Source organism: Pituophis catenifer, unplaced genomic scaffold (assembly GCF_029215685.1).
Source record: "Pituophis catenifer annectens isolate HBS135680 unplaced genomic scaffold, rPitCat1.0.hap2 SCAF_17, whole genome shotgun sequence".
NCBI lineage: Eukaryota > Metazoa > Chordata > Lepidosauria > Squamata > Colubridae > Pituophis > Pituophis catenifer.
The window spans coordinates 7,555,751-7,575,303 of record NW_027256897.1 but is presented as its reverse complement, the minus strand read 5'-3'; the positions used below and the strand labels follow the sequence as shown (position 1 = coordinate 7,575,303).

The following is a 19,553-nucleotide window of genomic DNA, read 5'->3' as shown; positions in this document are numbered from 1 at the left end:
AGGAAGGCAGGGAGTGGACAGAAAGGAGGAAGGAAGGAAATGAAGGGAACAGAAAAAGGAAGGAAGGCAGGAGAGGAAGGAAGTAAGGAAATGAAGAAGGAAGGAAGGAAATGGAGGGAAGGAAGGAAGGAAGGAAGTGGAGGGAACAGAAACAGGAAGGAAGGAAGGAAGAAGGAGAGAAGGAAAGGAGGAAGGTCTTTCCCAAACAAAGCCAACCAAAATTTTGATACTCAGCAAAACCCACTCTTTTCCGATCCATTTTTTTTTTGGGTGTGTGTATGTGTGACTTTTTGCACTTAAATGAGGTTAACTCTTAGTTAACTCTTTGTGAGGCTCCCTCTTCCATCAGATAGCCAAGCGAGAGAGGGAGAGCTGTGGCATCCATGGATGGTGACCCTCCCGCCCCAAAAAACCACATTGCCCTCTGGGTATCCAATTGTCTTCGGGGCTCGGGGGGGGGGATTTGCTGCCTGCCAACCCCCCTGATGCTCAAGAACGTGGGAGAAGGAATTCACGCAGTTCTCTCTTTCACGTCCGTGTGCACGAGCGCTAGTCAGAAATCTCTCTTCCCTCCCTCCCTCCTCTCCTCTCCCCACCCCCCACCCTCAGCTGAGCCGATGCACCAACCGCGTGTTGAAATACGAGCTGATGCGCGCGTCGAACAAAGTCCAGCTCTTGGTGTTGTGCGAGGACCACAGAGGGAGGATGGTGAAACATCAGTGCTGTCCTGGCTGCGGCTTCTTTTGCCTGGCGGTAAGCATGGCTCAGTGGTTAAGACGCTGAGCTTGTCCATCTGAAAGGTTGGCAGTTCAAGCGGTTCGAATCCCTAGCGCCGCGTAACGGGGTGAGCTCCCGTGACTTTGTCCCAGCTTCTGCCAACCTAGCAGTTCGAAAGCCCATAAAAAATGCAAGTAGAAAAATAGGGACTACCTTTGTTGGGAAGGTCGGCAGTTTAGCGGTTCGAATCCCTAGCGCCACGGAACGGGGTGAGCTCCTGTTACTTTGTCCCAGCTTCTGCCAACCTAGCAGTTCGAAGGCACGTAAAAAAAAAAATGCAAGTAGAAAAAAAATAGAGACCACCTTTGGTGGGAAGGGAACAGCGTTCCGTGCGCCTTTGGTGTTGAGTCATGCCGGCCACATGACCACGGAGACGTCTTCGGACAACGCTGGCTCTTCGGCTTTGAAACGGAGATGAGCACCGCCCCCTAGAGTCGGGAACGACTAGCACATACTGTATGTGTGTGGGGAATCTTTTTAAGCATCGTAAGGGAGGCTGAATAGCCAGGGACAAAACACTCATGTCCCTTTCCCAGAGACAGTGGCCACGTGGGTTCCCTCTTTATTTGGGCAACTGATAAAATAAGAATAATGATTTATTTTAAAAAAATAAAAATATCCTGGAATGCAGACAGGCTGAGTGGATTTGATGTCCTGGTGGCCCCAAACACCGTGGAAACAATCTTTTTCCTTAAAATTAAGGTCCTTCCTTTACTGCAGGGGCCTGCAACCTTAAACACTGAAAGAGCCATTTGGACCCGTTTCCCACAGAAAAAAAAAAAACACAGGGAGCCAGAAAACCTGGGTGGGCGTGGTCAACTCCACGTCACTCACTCTCACCCAGTCACATGACCTAGGCATGCCTACCCAGCCAGTCATTAGGGCAGGGAACCGGTTGTTAAAAAATACTGGGAACCACAAAACCCTTCTCTCTCTCTCTCTCTCTCTCTCTCTCTCTCTCTCTCTCTCTCTCTCTCTCTCTCTCTGTCTCTGTCTCTCTGTCTCTCTGTCTCTCTGTCTCTCTCCCTCCCTCTCTATCTCAGCCCTCTGTCTGTGTATATCTGTTTCTCTCTCTCCCTCTCCCCCCTCTCTCTGTCTCTCTCCCCCTCTCTATCTTCCCCTCTCTCCTCCTCTCTCTATATTTCTCTGTCTCTCTCTCCCCCTCTCCCTCTCCATCTTCCCCCTCTCCCTCTGTATCTCTCTCTCTGTGTATATCTATGTTTCTCTCTCTCCCTCTCTCCCCCCCCTCTCTCTGTATCTCTTGGATTTCCAAGGCCAGGCGAGGAGTGACTGGGAGGGGAGGGCAAGGGGCGGGGCCAGCCAGTGATGGGACAGGGAGTTGCAGCAGAGGGCCAAAAGAGCCGTATGCGGCTCCGGAGCCGCAGGTTGCTGACTCCTGCTTTACTGGAAGAGGACGATACTCTTCAGGATAAGCTGTCCTGAAAGATGGTGTCCATTCCCTCCCTCCCCTTGAAAACCAAAACAATTTGGCTGAGGGAAAAAGAGAGCCCAGATGAAATCTTGGATTCTCAAGTTTGGACGCATCAAAGGGGGGGGGGGGGAGAAAACTGGGAGCTTCGTTGGCACGGATTGGTCAGCCAACAATGCAGGAAGAGTCGGGCTTCAAAAAGCTGGAATGTAGTCTTCAGCAGCTGAGCGCCTCCCAGGGGAATTAAAAAAAAAACCCACGAGGACCCCTTGAGCTCCAAGCACTTCTTCTTTCAACATCTTTTTTTAAAAAACAACCCAGGGCTGTGCATTTTCCCAATTGTATCTTTATTCTCCCCTTTAAAAATACATTCTTCCTCTTGGCCGTGACTTGATAGTATTACTGTGTTTCCCCAAAATTAAGATCGGGTCTTATATTAATTTTTGCTTCAAAAGACATATTAGGTCTTATTTTCTGGTTAGGTCTTATTTTGGGGGAAAATATGGTACTAAATGCACCCATCTGGCTGATGATCTTAACTGGGTCTTATTTTGGGGGTAGGGCTTATATTACGAGCATCCTGAAAAATCATGCTAGGACTTATTTTCCAGTTGGGTCTTATTTTGGGGGAAATACGGTACTAAATGCACTCATCTGGCTGACAATCTTAACTGGGGCTTATTTTGGGGGTAGGGCTTATATTACGAGCATCCTGAAAAATCACGCTAGGGCTTATTTTCTGATTGGGTCTTATTTTGGGGGAAACAGGGTAGGATGGCCAGACTGTAGGACAATTGCTATGCTTCTCTCCCCCCCTCCCCAATTCCAGGAGAGTTATCAATGGAAAATTCTCTAGTCTAAAGTCAAGTCAAGTCAATGTTTATTACAGTCAAAGACCAGGAGATTGTCAGCCATCCAGGTCATGGTTGTCCCAAAGGTGCTTTTTCCAAAAGGCAACTGGACTTTCTTGGGGTTGTTGTTTTTTTTTGTTCTGGAAAATGTTCTGCTTCTCATCCAAGAAGCTTCTTGGACAAGAAACGAAATGTTTTCCAGGGGGGAAAAAAAAACAAAAAATGAGGCATTCTGGGTGCTCTCTGAGCTTGGTTGCTTTTACTTGCAAACTAGGATTAATAACGTTACCTAGTTTGGGTAATGAAACATCTGCAAGAAAGCAAGCAGAGAAAGCACCAGGGACCCTACGCTTGTCCTCCCTCCTCCTCCTCCTCCTCCTCTTCTTTCTTCTCCTCCTCTTTACCCTGTTCTCTCCTCCATAAAGCCCACTCCCTTCCAGCACTGATGACGTTACCTAGATGGGCTGTGAAACGCCTGCAGGAAAACCATCCACCACCTAGTTCACAGACCACCAAGGACCCCTCATTTCCAACCTATTGAGCTACAAATATTCTCCTTTATTAAAACCAAGAAAGTCCAGTTGCCTTTTGAAAATAAACACCTTTGGGATTCCAGGAGAGTTGACACGCACATCATCAACCGAGCACTTCCTAGGCAGTGGTGGAATTCAGTTTTTTTTACTACCGGTTCTGTGGGCGTGGCTTGGTGGGCGTGGCAGGGGAATGATACTGCAAAACCCCATTCCCTCCCCACTCCTGGGGGAAGGATATTGCAAAATCCCCATTCCCTCCCCACTCCTGGGGGAAGGATACTGCAAAATCTCCATTCCCCCCCACTCCTGGAGGAAGGATACTGCAAAATCCCCATTCCCTCCCCATTCCTGGGGGAATGATATTGCAAAATCTCCATTCCCTCCCCACTCCTGGGGGAAGGATATTGCAAAATCCCCATTCCCTCACCACTCCTGGAGGAAGGATATTGCAAAATCCCCATTCCCTCCCCACTCCTGGGGGAAGGATACTGCAAAATCTCCATTCCCCCCCCACTCCTGGAGGAAGGATACTGCAAAATCCCCATTCCCTCCCCATTCCTGGGGGAATGATATTGCAAAATCTCCATTCCCTCCCCACTCCTGGGGGAAGGATATTGCAAAATCCCCATTCCCTCACCACTCCTGGAGGAAGGATATTGCAAAATCCCCATTCCCTCCCCACTCCTGGGGGAAGGATACTGCAAAATCTCCATTCCCTCCCCACTCCTGGAGGAAGGATACTGCAAAATCCCCATTCCCTCCCCATTCCTGGGGGAATGATATTGCAAAATCTCCATTCCCTCCCCACTCCTGGGGGAAGGATATTGCAAAATCCCCATTCCCACCGCACTCCTGGTGGAAGGATACTGCAAAATCTCCATTCCCCTCCCCACTCCTGGGGCCAGCCAGAGGTGGAATTTGCCGGTTTCCCCAAACTACTCAAAATTTCCGCTACCGGTTCTCCCGAACCTGCTGAATTTCACCTCTGTGCCTAGGACAGAATGAGAATAGGGTGGGAGCAATCGCGATTGAGAACTTTTCACAAACAAAAACGGGGAACATATCTTATCTAAAAGTCGGTTCCTCAAGTTTTCTGGCTTTACGGACCGATGGGGGAGGGGATGGTTCCACGCGAGCGACCCGCATACTTGCCCCCCCCCCCAATTTCCATGGCCCAGTTGCAACACTGCTTTCTCCTTCCTGGCTTGAATTCCTCTCTCAATTTCTTTCCCTGGGGCTGATTTTTGCCCGTTGTGTTGCCATGCAGTCATTCTGCAGGCAATTCATAGCAAAAAAAAATTAGAACACCTAAACAATTTCTGGAGGGAAATTGTTCCACTGATGAATTGTTCTCACTGTCAGGAAATTTCTCCTTAGTTCTAAGTTGCTTCTCTCCTTGATTAGTTTCCATCCGTTGCTTCTTGTCCTGCCCTCAGGTGCTTTGGAGAAGAGGGTAACCCCCACTCCTCTGAGTATCTCCTGCACCCCAACCTCCAGCCTATGCTTGCTTGGACTCATTGCTTCGCCTGGTTCTTCTTTTATAGGCTTGAGAGTTTTGCAAAGTTACTTTTCTTTTAATGCATTCTTAAAGCTGAGCACATTGTAAGCCGCCCTGAGTCTCCGGAGAAGGGCGGCATATAAATCAAATTAAAAAAAAAAAAAAAAAAAAAAAAGTGCTTTTTCTCCCTTCTGGTGGGGGGCGGGGGAAGTGAAGGCCCATCTGCTGGCATCAATACACTAAACCGAAGTTTTTTTGAGGTCCGGGTGCCAAGTCTTGCATTTTAGCTTTTAGAGATGCAAGAAGACTACAGCAGAGCTAAAACCAGAAGGGGCCTTGGCTCATATAAGGGACGGCAGCCCCAGCAGTAAAAGTTGCAGATTGTTTTGTGGCTGTGATTGGTGAGGTTGGCAGGCATATAACTGCCTTCCTCCAGTCCCTCTGTGCCTCGGTCTTGAAACTCAACCCCCCTGCCACCCGCCCCATCCAGCTGCTCCCCGGCATCTTTCTACGCCCTCCCCCCCTTCCTTTCTCTGTCCTGATTTTTGGAGTGTGGTTGTGCAGAGGGAAGAAGCGATCTTTCAGAAACAGTGGAAGGTGTAGCTTATCTAAAGTCTTGTGATTCTCCATCCTCCAGGTCGTGGTTGTCCCAAAGGTGCTTTTTCAGGAGTTTCTTTTTTCTTTTTTTTCCCTTTTGAAGATGTTTCACTTCTCATCCAAGAAGCTTCTTCAGCTCTGACTGGATGGTGGTGGGAAATAATGGAAGGATTTTATATTCCTTGCAGGCAGCTGGTCACTTGCATCCTTTGAGAGGGTCGTTGAGGCCACTTGGAGGTTTATCTGTGTCCTCTAAAAGGATGCAAATAACCCGCTGTCTGCAAGGAATATAAAATCCTTCCATTCCCCTCCCCACCACCATCCAGTCAGAGGTGAAGAAGCTTCTCGGATGAGAAGCGAAACGTCTTCAAAAGAAAAACCAGGAAGTCCAGTTGCTTCTTGAAAAGGCGCCTTTGGGACAACCCTGACCTGGAGGACGGAGAATCTCGACAGGCTTTCAACTATGCAATTTGGGATGAACACCCTTGGAATGGGGTGGGAGTAGGAATGGATTTCCAGAGGGGGGAAAAAAATGCAGATTACAGGAACCAGGAGCGCCACTCAGGTGACCCTGAGGACACAGACAAACCTCCAAGTGGCCTCAGTGACCCTCTAAAAAAGAATGCAAATGGCCAGCTGCAAGGAGTATAAATCCTTCCATTCCCCACCATTCAGTCAGAGCTGAAGAAGCTTCTCGGATGAGAAGCGAAACGTCTTCAAAAGAAAAACAACAACAACAACAACCAAGAAAGTCCAGTTGCCTCCTGAAAATAGCACCTTTGGGTGCAGCTTATCTCTCACAATTTGACAACTCGGAGGCAAGAGAACCGGCGTCCTTGGGAAGTTCTGGGCTTCCCCCTCCTCGCTGGTGGTGATTAAGCAAAGTCTGGATTGCCATCTGTTAGCAAAGCCTCCCCGCATTGCAGATCTTTCGCGGTGTGGGCAGTTTGAACCAGAGACCTAGAAGTTCTTCGCTAATAACCCCGATTGTTTGCTCGGTGCCGTCATGAGCAAGTCAGGGTAAAGTTGCCCGTTTCTTGCTTCCCCCCCTCCCGAATCCTGCCAGTCTTCCCATCTTTCCCTCTCTCTCCCTCCCTCCCTGGCCCCCTAATTTGAGACCCATACCCATTTTTCACTTCCCCGAGTGATGTTCTCTAGCCTCTGCATACAGGGAAATCCTGGACTTAACAACGGTCCGCTTAGTGGTGAGCCTTGGTGGTGCAGCGGACTAAGTGCTGTTATGTAGCACTTAGCTGCCAGCTGCCTGCAATTAGTGCGAGTTCAATTCTCAACCAGGCTCAAGGTTGACTCAGCCTTCCATCCTTCCGAGGTAGGTAAATTGAGGACCCGGATTGTGGGGGCAATAAGCTGACTTTGTAGACACACCGCTTATGGGGGAGCCAAAAGCCCTAATAAGCAGGTATATACAAAAGAATGAAGGCTATTGCTGTAAGTGCATTGTAAGCCGCCCTGAGTCTTCGGAGGAGGGCGGCATATAAATTGAACTAATAAACAAACAAACAAATAAATAATAGTGACCGTTCGAAGTTAACGCCGGCCCTGAGGAAAAGCGACTTGGGATCGTTTTTCACACTTAACGTTGCGGTGTCCCCCCTGCTGTTACGTGATCGGAATTCAGTCGTTTGGTGACTGATTCACGGTTAGGACGGTTGCAGTGTCCCCTGGGGGCGGGGAGACATGATCCCCTTTGCCGACCTTCTAACCAGCCAAGTCCAATAGGGAAGCTAGATCCGCTGAACAGCCGCGGGGCTAACTTAACCGACTGCGGTGATTCACCTCGCCGCCGTGGTTAAGAAAAAAGCTGTAAAAGCGGGGCGAAGCTCACATAACAAATGTCTCGCTTTAGCAACAAAAATGTTGGTTGTAAGTCAAGACTTTTTTTTTTTTTTTTACCCTTTGCAATTCCTTCCAGGGCGCTTTCATGGAGTGCCAGCCGGAAAGCGGTATCTCTCACCGGTTCCACAAGGAGTGCACTTCCCACGTCAAAGGCATGAGCTACTGCCCCCATTGTGGGGAGGAGGCCTCCAAGGCGAAAGAGGTCACGGTGGCCAAGGCGGACACCACCTCCACCCTGCTGCTGACCTTGGAGCAGAAGAAACCAGGTGCTTTAGAAGGAAAGGCTGACACAACCACTGGAAGGTAAGTCACAGCTTTCCCCACTTGTTTGAACCTTCCCCTCCCTCCCTCCCTTGCAAAGCAGATTGATTGGAGAGAAAAGGATCGCAAGAGAATACACTGTTTGCTGTTCTGCACATCAAAAGCAATCAGATCGTGTTGGGAAGTCTGGGACTTGGAGCCGCAGATACACTACGCAAACAGCTTGCAGTATTATCTTGAACTCTCCTGGTCTCCAATATGTGTGCATGGGGTGAAGGATGCGATTTTTGTAGGCAATCTCTCCTTTGTCTGATTCTTCCCCCTCCACAATGCAGAACAGAGAAACGAAGGGGATTTTAAGAGAGTAAGCTGTTTTGTTTTTCTACACATCGAAAGCAGTGCAGTTGCCCTGGCAGCAGGAAAGGAAAATTGGCCTACAGACATAGTTTGCTTTTGTTTTCCGCACCCTGGCTCGCAGAGAGAGAGATTGGAGAGAAAGGGATTTGAAGAGATTGAGCTGTTCGCGTACTGTACGTGCGGCCCCAGGCTGCCAGTATAATGTGTAGAAGACAGTAAGCAGGCATTCAAGCATCCCAAAGGGTGGAGGTGTGGTGAGGAGGCAAACAAAAATTGAAAGTGTGAAACTGGGTAGTCTTGTATCTTTCCAGTTGGAAAGTAAGAGTTGTGGTCGCGTGATTTCCCACCTTAGGGACTGCTCCATTTAGCAAAAAAGACGTGTGTTGCTTGACTATGGGATTTTGTACTCTTGGGTTCAGTTTCAGCGGGCCTGCAACCCAGCAACCGGAAGAAGTGAGAAGTGAGAACTTGTCCACCGAGGTGTTCGATTTGGCTGGGACATCGCTGTTTCCTAAGCCACCTCCGACTGGTTTACCCCAAGGGCCAGTTAAAGAAACGTTGGAGAGCGCCTTGATTGCCCTGGATTCAGAAAAGTAAGTGCAAACTACCCGTATTTTTTGGAGTATAAGATGCACCTTAGTTTTTGGGAAGGAAAACAAGAAAAAAAAAATCTGCTTCTGCCTACCAGCATCCATCTGGCTAGCGTCCTGTCAGTGTGTGTACGAGAGAGAGAGTTGAGGGCTGTTTGGAAACTGAAACAGTGTGAGCCACAAGGAGACAGCAAGGAGCCTGGGCGTGGCTTAGCTACACTGTTTTGTACTAAAGTTGCATACTGTGCTGATCTCTGAAACTAAAACTGAAACTTCTCTGCTTGTGTTTTGCTTGTATTTACTACCACGTTGGAAAACCTGCTTTTGGTATTGTATATTTTATATTATATATAAAGAGAAGTTATCGAATCCTGCTGAATCAGTTACATGTGTGTGCTTTCTGGATGTGATTGCTGATGCAAACTCTGACACGTCCTTGCAGCAAATAGCAAACAGCCAGGTCAGCTTCAGCACATTATTGCATCCTGATTCAGCACGAGCAACTGATTGGCGGGTGGATCAGCCTCCTGGAATACCCCCAATCAGCTGTTCCCAGGCTGCAGGGATTGCCACAGACCATTGCTGCCTCCGTGCTTCGTGTTTTTGGCTACATTTGGTATATAAGACGCAAATTTTCACCCTCTTAGGGGGGGCAAATGTGCGTCTTATACTCCGAAAAATACGGCAAGTGGGTTGGGGCTAATGTTGTCAGGACCATGAACTCTGGAACCACGGAAGGTCAGGATCTCCTGCGTTGGCTCGTTCTCCAGACTGCCCTGATTAAGTTGACCACATCCAGCTAAGCTAATCAAATATCGACACTTTCTTGGTGGGAATCAAAGTGAAATTCTTTAGGGGAACTCAAAGAATCCCGTGTTTTTGCTTGCTTGAAATTAAACTCTTCCTCTGCTTTCGCAGACCCAAGAAATTACGATTTCACTCGAAGCAGCTGTACTTCTCAGCTAGGCAAGGGGAGCTTCAGAAGGTCCTCCTTATGCTGGGTGAGTAAAATTCCTCCTCCCCACCACACCCCCAGCATTTAACAACGCACATGGCACAGGACCCGGGTACCTTCAAGACCGTCTTCTGCCACCAATAGCCTCCCACCGACCAGTCCGTTCCCACAGAGAGGGTCTCCTCAGGGTGCCATCAGCCAAGTTATGTCGGCTGGCGACACCCAGGGGGAGGGCCTTCTCTGTGGGAGCCCCAGCCCTGTGGAATGAACTGCCCCCGGAAATACGCAAGATCTCTGACCTCCGGGTGTTCCGCTGCGCTTTGAAGACCTTGTTGTTCCGCCAGGCAGGGCTGTCAATATAATAATTTTAAATTGGGGTATTTTAAATTTTAGAGTTTTTAAAGCAGCCAAATCTATTTAATTATTTTAATTTTTAATTATTGTTGTGTCTTGTGTTTTAAACTGGCTGTACACCGCCCTGAGTCCTTCGGGAGAAGGGCGGTATAGAAATAAAATTATTATTATTATTATTATTATTATTATTATTGCAACTAGTAGAGAGTCTCAATTTGAGGGATGGGATCTTTAGACTGCATTTGTCTGGAATGGTATAGATCCGTGATGGCGAACCTATGGCACGCGTGCCACAGGTGGCACGCGGAGCCATATTAGTGGGCACGCCAGCTCAGCTCTGGGGCGCATGCGCGCGCCGGCCAGCTGATTTTCGGGCGTTCTGGGCCCACCAGAAGTAGGGAAACAGGCTGTTTCCTGCCTCTGGAGGGCCTGGGGGTGGGGTGGGGAAGGCCCGTTTTTCTTTCTTACCTGGCTCCAGATCCTCTCTGTGTATCTGGGAAGGGCAAAAACAGCCTTTCCCACTCCCTTGGAGGCCCTACGGAGGCTGAAAGGGCCCATTTCCCGACTCCCGGTGGGACAGGAAGTGACGTTTTTTCCTGTCCCTAGCCTCCAGAGACTCCTAGAGAGGCTCCTAGAGACTCCTAGAGAGGCTCCTAGAGACTCCTAGAGAGGTTCTGGAGGCTGGGGACAGCAAAAAATGTCACAGGAGGCTTTCTTGAGGGTGGGGGGCCTCTGTTGTAACTTTGAACGGTTGCTAAGCAACTGGTCATAAGTCAAGGATTGCCTGTAAAGGAAATCGGGTTTTGTCTTCTCCCCCTTTTCCTCTCCCACTCAGTGGACGGGATCGATCCCAACTTCAAAATGGAGCACCAGAGTAAAAGGACGCCTCTTCATGCAGCCGCAGAATCGGGACACGTGGAGATCTGTCACATGCTACTTCAGGTTCATTCTTAATTTATTTTATTTTTTTAAAAAAAAGTTTATTTCCTAACCGGGGGTAGCTCCCTTCCCTTCCTAGAGAGCCAAATCAATCGGGGATATTGAGCGTCTGTTTCTTTCATTAAGCAGATGCTGAGTTTGTTCTAAAAGCAATCAACATTACTGATTACCAAGCTCTCTCTAGATCCATAATCCTTGCCCTGGCTATTGGCTCCAGGGTTGAGGAAGATAAAGGGTGGGGTGGAATCAGGTAGCCTTCCAATCGTATAGACAATAGATTGCTTCGTCTGGATCAGGGGTCAGCAACCTGTGGCTCTGGAGCCGCATGTGGCTCTTTCACCCCTCTGCTGCGGCTCCCTGTCACTCAAAATTGGCATCACAACCGCCAATGTGCGACACCCACCGGCACGTGATTTATTGAGCTTTTCAACCCCCGGTAGGCCAACCATGGATAAATCCAATGAACCAGCACTATGGATGGTTGGGGTACCAGCTCAGGACCATGGATTGGGGTACCAGCTCAGGACCATGGATGGTTGGGGTACCAGCTCAGCACCATGGATGGTCGGGGTACCAGCTCAGCACCATGGATGGTTGGGGTACCAGTTCAGCACCATGGAAAGCTGCCTATGGAATCCCAGCTAGCTGTCAAGTTCTTTGAGGATGCTTTAGACTGACCTACTTGATAGACCTGTTGGGAGGAAAGAGTAGAGGTCAGAGAATGCTGTACATCTCTTGGGCTTCTCGGGGGGGAAAAAAAGCGAAAGAAAAGATAGCAATTCCACAATGGCAATGTTTTTATGGGTTCTGTGCAGCCCCGGAACCCATAAGTCACTTTTTGTAGAGCAGGTGGTAGTATCTGCACAACATTCCTAAGCCACAAACTTAGCAAATCTCATTACATCCTAGTGTGAGTCATGAACCTGACCAAAATGTTGGGTTTAAGCAGCTTGGCTTGTTGGCAGTATTAAAAAAAATGCTAACTGTGGTTCTTTCTTTGTGTTCTGTGTTTGCACGGTACCTCTGTACAGGCTGGCGCTAACATAGACACCTGTTCTCAGGACCAAAGGACTCCCCTTATGGAAGCAGCAGAGAATAACCATCTGGAAACTGTGAAATACCTCATTAAGGCTGGAGCATTGGTAGACCCCAAGGTAAGGCTTGGTTTGTTTTCTTAAACTTGGTTTCCAAAGGAGCCACACTGGGTGCAATTCCTGGTTTGCAATCCGTAAATGGTGCATTCTCGTAACCTGCCAGGCCAAACGCTTTTCACGTTAGCATCAAGTAGAAACACAATCATCAGTTGAGTTGAAGATCTCACAGTTGCACTGCTGTTGATGTAGGTGTTCAGCCCTAGATTCCTACCTACCAAATGAACAGAACAGAACAGAACAGAACAGAACAAAAGGACAGAACAGAAGAGAGAATTCAATGGAGCGGAACGGAACAGAATGGAAAGGACAGAATAAAACAGAGTGGAGTAGAAAAGAAGAGAAGAGAAGAGAATAAAATAAAATAGACACTAATTAGTATACATTAAAATGAAATTTTGTCCCATTCAACTCTCAAAAGATAACCATTATGCATATACCCACATACACACATATATATGACACAGAGAAACATCTAGCTTGAATGTATACACATATATGGCAGGGGGAAAAAAAAGAATCCTGCGAATTTAGAAGACGAATGGCCTAAGGATCAAAGCTTTTACAGAATCTAGTAGTCCTGCTATAGATACTTTGAAACCCCCTCCCAGAGGGAAGCAACAGAAACAGACCATGAAGTGGGCATGCGGGGTCTCCAACAATGTTTCGAGCCCTAACCACATAGCCCTTATAAGCAGCATCCTGAATAACGGGAAGTGAGCTCCCTATAATCTTCTCCGCTGTCCTCGCCACTCTCCGTAGGGACTTTCTATCTGAGGCACTGCGGCCATCAAATCAAACGGGGATGCAGTTTGTTAAAACGCTCTCAGCCGTGTCTCTGTAAACAATGGCCAGGACAGAAGGGAGAAAGATGAGAGTTTGGATGTGCAGCTAATGCGTTCGAGATGGTTTTGCAGTGCCGCTTAATACTTTTTAAGTCAAGAGCTTGGATTTCGATCTCTCGACTCTCGTAGCAATGGCACTGACAGCGTCCAAAGCCAGCTGTTGTTAAACAGCAACAGAGCACTCCTGCTGCTACGCAGGGCAGCTATGAAATCACTTTGCCAGAAATTATATGGCCAGCCAAAAACTATCTGGCTAAAATCCAGAGGGTTTCTGAGCTCATTTATCACCCCATCCATGGTGTCGGGTTTTCCTCACCTTCTAATCCTCCCTTCTCCCGGCTCCGCTGACCCCCTCCACCTGATTACCTGTGTTTGGTTTAGGATGCTGAAGGATCCACCTGTTTGCACCTGGCAGCGAAGAAGGGCCATTACGACGTGGTGCAGTACCTCCTGTCTAATGAACAAACGGACGTCAACTGCCAAGTGAGTGACGTTGCTTCTTGACTGGGACCGGCATTTGTCTGGCTACCCATTCCGCTTTTGGTAGAACAGCTAAAACATGACTTTTTAAGTTGGTATAGAGCTGGAAGGGACCTTAGAGATCTTCTAGTCCAGCCCCCTGCTCAAGCAGGAGATCCTCTTACCACTTGAGACAAGTGGCTGTCCAAACGTTTCTTAAAAAAGATGGAGCCTCCACATCTTAAAGCAAGCTGTTCCACCGATTAATTGTTCTCACCATTGGGAAGTTTCCCCTTAGTTCTAGGTTGCTTCTCTCCTTGATTAGTTTCCATCCATTGTTTCTTGCCTTGTCTTCTGGTTCTACGGAGAATAAGTTGACCCCCTCTTCTTCGTGGCAGCCCCTTAGATAGCAACAGCATTTAAGACTTACTATACCGCTTTACAGTGCCTTACAGCCCTTTCTCTAAGCGTCAGCCTATTGCCCCCCCCCCCAACAATCTGGGTCCTCATTTTACCCATCTCGGAAAGATGGAAGGCTGAGTCAACCTTGAGCCTGGTGAGATTCGAACTGCCAAATTGCAGGCAGGCAGCAGAAGTAGCCTGCAGTATTGCACTCTAACCACCACACCACCGTAGGTTCATAGATATTCAAAGACTGCTATCATATCACCCCAGTCCTCCTCTTCATTAGACATAAAAAGGTTCCCCTCGCACATCTGTGCTAGTCGTTCCCAACTCTAGGGGGCGGTGCTCATCTCCGTTTCAAGGCCGAAGAGCCAGTGCTGTCCGAAGACGTCTCCATGGTCGTGTGGCCGGCATGACTCAACGCCAAAGGCGCACGGAACGCTGTTCCTTTCCCACCAAAGGTGGTCCCTATTTTTCTTGCATTTTTTACCTGCTTTCGAACTGCTAGGTTGGCAGAAGCTGGGACCAGTCATGGGAGCTCACCCCGTTCCGCGGCACTAAGGGATTCGAACCGCTGAACTGCCGACCTTTCTGATCGACAAGCTCAGTGTCTTAGCCACTGAGCCACCGCGTCCCAACCTTTACCTTCATTAGACTTTAGACATACCCAAATCCTGCAACTTGTTCTTATGACTTATGGATACACGTACAACTGATGTTCCTTATGGGTTCTGGTGGCCGGGACTCCAACCCCCACCATCCTTTCCCCAATTGCCCAGCTTTCAGGAGGTGGATGGGAGTCAGCCTTATCTGTCCCTGCTTTGCGATCCGTTCTAGCCAGAATTAACGGAGCCCACGCATCCTTCTCGTTCTCTCATGCTCGCAGTTGCCTTGCAACCAAGCCATTTCAGGTTGTTCTCTGAGTCACCGAAAGGACATCTCTTCCCCCTCCTTCCCCCTCTTTTTTTCCCCCTGACTGTTTGGCCTTCTCTAGGCCTCTCCACCAGAATCGATTGAAAAACAGCCTGATGTGGTTGCAGGAGAGGAACATGGTCTCAACTTCCCAGCAGTCTGTTTGTGGCCTCCTTGAGCCCTTACAGCGTGGGCTGGGCTGAAAATAGGGGACTTGCAAGGGGTTGCCCGTATGCAGCGTGGTTGCCATGGGTGGCACAACGCATCACCAAGCAGCCAGCGACCGAGAAGCAAACAATACCCTAATTTAGAAACTTAACAAGAGAACAGAAAACGACAGCCCAATCGAGAAACTGCCGAGTCCATTCCCACCAACATTTGACAGGTCATATAAAATAAGAGCAAACCCTACTCCCTTACTAGCACTGATGATGTTACCTTGCTTGGTAATGAAACGTCTGCAAGAAAACAACCCAGTCCAGAGAGCACCAAGGACCCCACAGTCCTCCTCCTCCCCCCTTTCTCCACTTTATGAACCCCACTCCCTCCTAGCACTGATGATGTTAACTAATCAGGTCATGAAACATCTGGAGGAAAGCAACCAAGCTCAGGGAGCACCCACAGTATTGCCCTTTCGAATAGAATAGAATAGAATTTGTTTTTTTTTTATTGGCCAAGTGTGATTGGACACACAAGGAATTTGTCTTGGTGCATAAGCTCTCGGTGCACATAAGAGAAAAGATACATTCGTCAAGAATCATGGTCCAACTTTCAGAGCCGTACATTGCAACTGGGAAAACCATAACCTTGACTCTATGCACTTTCGTTGGCAGGGTGATGTCTCTGCTTTTTAGGATGCTAGGATCCATCTAGACTAGTGATGGCTAACCTTTTTCCCATCGCGTGCCAGGAGGAGTGGGTGGGGGAGGTTCGCGCACGCTCGTGCCCACACCCATAATTCTATGCGCCCCACCCTGCGCATGTGTGCGCAAGCCCCCCTCCCCCCCTCTGCTCCTGGCACACGATGGCCCGGTAGGCCTGTTTTTCTTTCTCACCTGGCTCCAGATCCTCTCTATGCATCTGGGGAGGGCTAAAACAGCTTTCCCCACCCCCCCAGGCCCTCCGGAGGCAGGAAACAGCCTTTTTCCCTACTTCTGGTGGGCCCAGAAGGCCCATAAATCAGCTGGCTGGTGCGCGCATGCGTGCCAGAACTGAGATGGCGTGCCCACTGATATGGCTACTCGTGCTACCTGTTACACACGTGCCATAGGTTCGCCATCACGGATCTAGACTCTTGCAATCCCCTCCCCACCCCACCCCCCATACCATAATATTCTACCTCCAGGGTAGGCAGTGCCCTGTCAGGCTTTGGTATCCGCTCAAGTGTTGTTCCTTTCTTGCCAAGGATGACGGAGGCTGGACGCCGATGATATGGGCTACGGAGTACAAGCACGTGGAGCTGGTGAAGCTTCTCTTGGCCAAAGGCTCTGACATCAACATCCGAGATAACGTAAGTTGGGCGGGGTGGACACACCTCTCATTTGAGGGACCAGCCAGCTTAGATGCAGAGAACCTGGATTTCATCAGAATCTGAGAGCAATTGGAGAATCTGTGGAGGTTTTTGGTCGTCCAAGTCATGGTTGTCTCAAAGGTGCTTTTTTTTTTTTCAAAAAGCAACTAGACTTGGTTTGTTTTTCATGGAAGACGTTTCGCTTCTTGTCCAAGAAGCTTCTTCAGTTTTGACTGAATGGTGGAGAATGGGAGGATTTATATTCCTTGCAGTCATCTGGTCGTTAGCGCTCATTCTGAGAGTCATTGAGGCCTGTGATGTTTCCCTGTGTCAGATATGTGTGAGTGTGGGTATATGCATAAGGGTTCTCTTTTGAGATCTGAATGCAACGAAATTTCCTTTTAATGTAGGCTGATTAGGGTACATTTAAACTGACAAAGTTCTGTTCTAGTCTAGTCTTCCCTTCTTCCTTTCCTCTCCTCTCCTCTCCTCTCCTCTCCTCTCCTCTCCTCTCCTCCCCTCTCGCTGTCTTCCAAAGAGTGGCCTTTGTTTTTGAAGTACAGATGGACTGCTGTATCTTGTCCTGATACCTTTGGGTCCTCCCGTGCTATTGGGCGGCATCCAACTGATGAGAAAGGAAGATTCTCTTGATGTTCTCCATGATTACAATCTGACTCAAGGAAGGAGAATAAAGAAAAGGGTTGTACAAGAGGATTTTTCCTCCGACCAGCCCTTCTTTTCAAGACTTAGAGAGAGGCGGGAGGCTGAACTTCAGACAAAGCCAGAAAAGAGAATCCCTTAACGCTCAAGAATAAATCCTTTCTCCGCCCAAGTGATCAGCCTCTTGCGACTTGCAGGGCTCGAGAAAAAGAAGGAGAAGCAGAACGAAGTGTTTTAACGGTGGCCTGCAGGCAGCTTCTGGCCTGGAACCCATCCTGACGCGAGTGTTCTGCAGTTTTTCCCCTTCTTCCCACCCTCCCAATCTGTCTAAGGCTGGCTGTCCTAGAGGGATGTGTCATCTGGAGATCTCCCAAGGGCTTTCCTAACTCCCGAAATCTTTTCCCTCCGCCGTCTGTGGCATTTCCCCCATGGATGCACCCTGAGCGTGCTGTGCCTTGCAAACAAATGAATCATCTGTCCTTGAAAGGGGGTGGTGGTGGGGGGAGAGAGAGAGAGATAAATCAGGTCCTCCCCCTCCCATCAGGGATTTCGGAGGTGGCTGTTGCCGGGATCCCCCTTTCTTAAGAGAAGGAAGCTGTGCCTTCCAAAGAAGGCAGCCCACGGACTGCGGAGGATGGGGAGGAAAGTCTTAAAAACACGGGGTGTTTCCCCCAAGTGTCAAGGCAGTCTGGATTGCCTCTTCCACCTCCCCCCAATCTCTCTCTCTCTTCCCTCAGGAGCAGAATATCTGTTTACACTGGGCTGCTTTTTCCGGCTGCGTCGACATCGCCGAGATTCTCCTGGCTGCTAAGTGCGACTTGCACGCGGTGAACATTCACGGAGATTCCCCGTTGCACATCGCAGCCCGGGAGAACCGCTACGAGTGTGTAGTGTAAGTATGAAACCAGGGAAGTTGGTTTCTTCCCCCTCCCCTCTTCCCATTGGTGTTATTTCTGCGTGAAATTAAACCGCCCCATCTCACCTCTGGGCAGTTGAATGAAACCGTAGAAATGCACGGATAAAAGGCGTAGCTTCAAAACCGAGTTGAAACTTAAAAGTAAAGATAAAAGTTCAAAGGCCAAGAGGTTAAGAAGGTGGCGGGAGTGTCCGCAGTTCATGTCCAGCGCGGGAAATCGGGAGCCAAGGTGGTTCAAATTGGCACAGGTTTATTGCGTGCTAACCCTTCTCTATAAGAATCTGAGCTACTAACAATCAAAGCAAATTGGCGGCAGATAAGAGTCAACGGAACTCAAGGTGGGCTGGACTTAGGTCTATTGTGGGCGCAAAAAGATTCGAGACCGATGAGGACCATTCATAGTTCAGATTTTTGTAGACAGAATACAGGTAAACGATTTCCCTGTCCAGTCATGTCTGACTCTAGGGCTCGGTGCTCATCACTGTTTCCGAAGTGTTGTCTGAACACATTTTCCGCGGTCTTGCTCCTTGGTGGAATTCAATTTTTTTACTACCAGTTCTGTGGGCATAGCTTGGTGGGCATGGCAGGGGAAGGATACTGCAAAATCTCCATTCCCACCCCACTTTGGGGCCAGCCAGAGGTGGTATTTGCCGGTTCTCCGAACTACTCAAAATTTCCACTACAGGTTCTCCAGAACCTGTCAGAACCAGCTGAATTTCACCCCTGGTCTTGTGACTAGCATGGTTATATGCCAAAGGCACACAGAACGCTGTTAACCTTCCACCGAAGTGGTACCTATTTATCTACTCGCATTTGTGTGCTTTCGAACTGCTAGGTGGGCAGGGGCTGAGGTAAGGAACGGGAGCTCACCCATTGCGCAATGCTTGGGTCTCGAACCTGGGCTGTTGGCTTTCCAGCTGAGAAACTCAGCATCCTGTGTACCCCGTTAGCATACAATAAAACTATATATTCATTTGAACCACCTGGACTTCTGATTTCCCGCGCCTGACACCAGCGGGATGCTGCCGAGCACCATCCCTTCTTTCTCAGTGACCTTATTCTTTCCTTGCAGACTGTTCCTCTCCCGCGGCTCCGACGTGGCCCTGAAAAACAAGGAGGGCGAGACTCCACTGCAGTGTTCGAGCCTCAACTCTCAAGTCTGGGTCACTTTGCAGATGAACAAGACCCTGAAAGAATCGGCTCCAGAGAAACCCGCCCAGGTGGAGAAGATACTAAGCAGGTGTGACTACCTGCCTTAAGTTCCAGGCCAAGAAAAAGTTGCACCGCCTGCTTTTCTCCCCATTTCCCCCCTCCCCCCCCCCAAATTTTGGAGAGGAGCCCCCATCCTCTTAAGAGAGATGGATGAGGGGGGCTGCTAGTTTTCCCACTCAGATCAGGGCAGGGGAGCATCTCCCACGAAAAGGAAATTTGAAAAGGCAAGGAGCATCCCTGGCCAACTGGGGCCAAGTCCTTCGGATTCAGCTCAACTCAAAGCAGTTTGGGGTTTAGGAGCTGTCCTAAGGACCTGGGTCAGGAGTGAAATGCTACTGGTTCGAACCGGTTCGAACGAACTGAACTGGTAGTAAAAAAGTGCTACTGGTTCGGGCGAACCGGTATTTCCTATGATCAGCTGGGTGACGATCAGCTGTGACGCGCGATTTATATTAACTAGAATTGTCGGATTTCCTGCTTTCTAG

The 19,553-nt window shown here is 49.0% G+C and overlaps 1 protein-coding gene across 1 annotated transcript in view; it reads left to right on the top strand.

Annotated features, from left to right (window-relative positions):
- The window catches only part of EHMT1 (euchromatic histone lysine methyltransferase 1), a 66,213-nt gene that overhangs the window by 31,025 nt on the left and 15,635 nt on the right, over nucleotides 1–19,553 (top strand). The window contains 10 exon segments of the mRNA XM_070955890.1: nucleotides 610–753; nucleotides 7,619–7,845; nucleotides 8,580–8,753; nucleotides 9,669–9,751; nucleotides 10,895–11,001; nucleotides 12,030–12,152; nucleotides 13,376–13,477; nucleotides 16,176–16,280; nucleotides 17,678–17,832; nucleotides 18,929–19,096. Of these exon segments, the coding sequence (XP_070811991.1) occupies nucleotides 610–753; nucleotides 7,619–7,845; nucleotides 8,580–8,753; nucleotides 9,669–9,751; nucleotides 10,895–11,001; nucleotides 12,030–12,152; nucleotides 13,376–13,477; nucleotides 16,176–16,280; nucleotides 17,678–17,832; nucleotides 18,929–19,096 (1,388 nt within the window).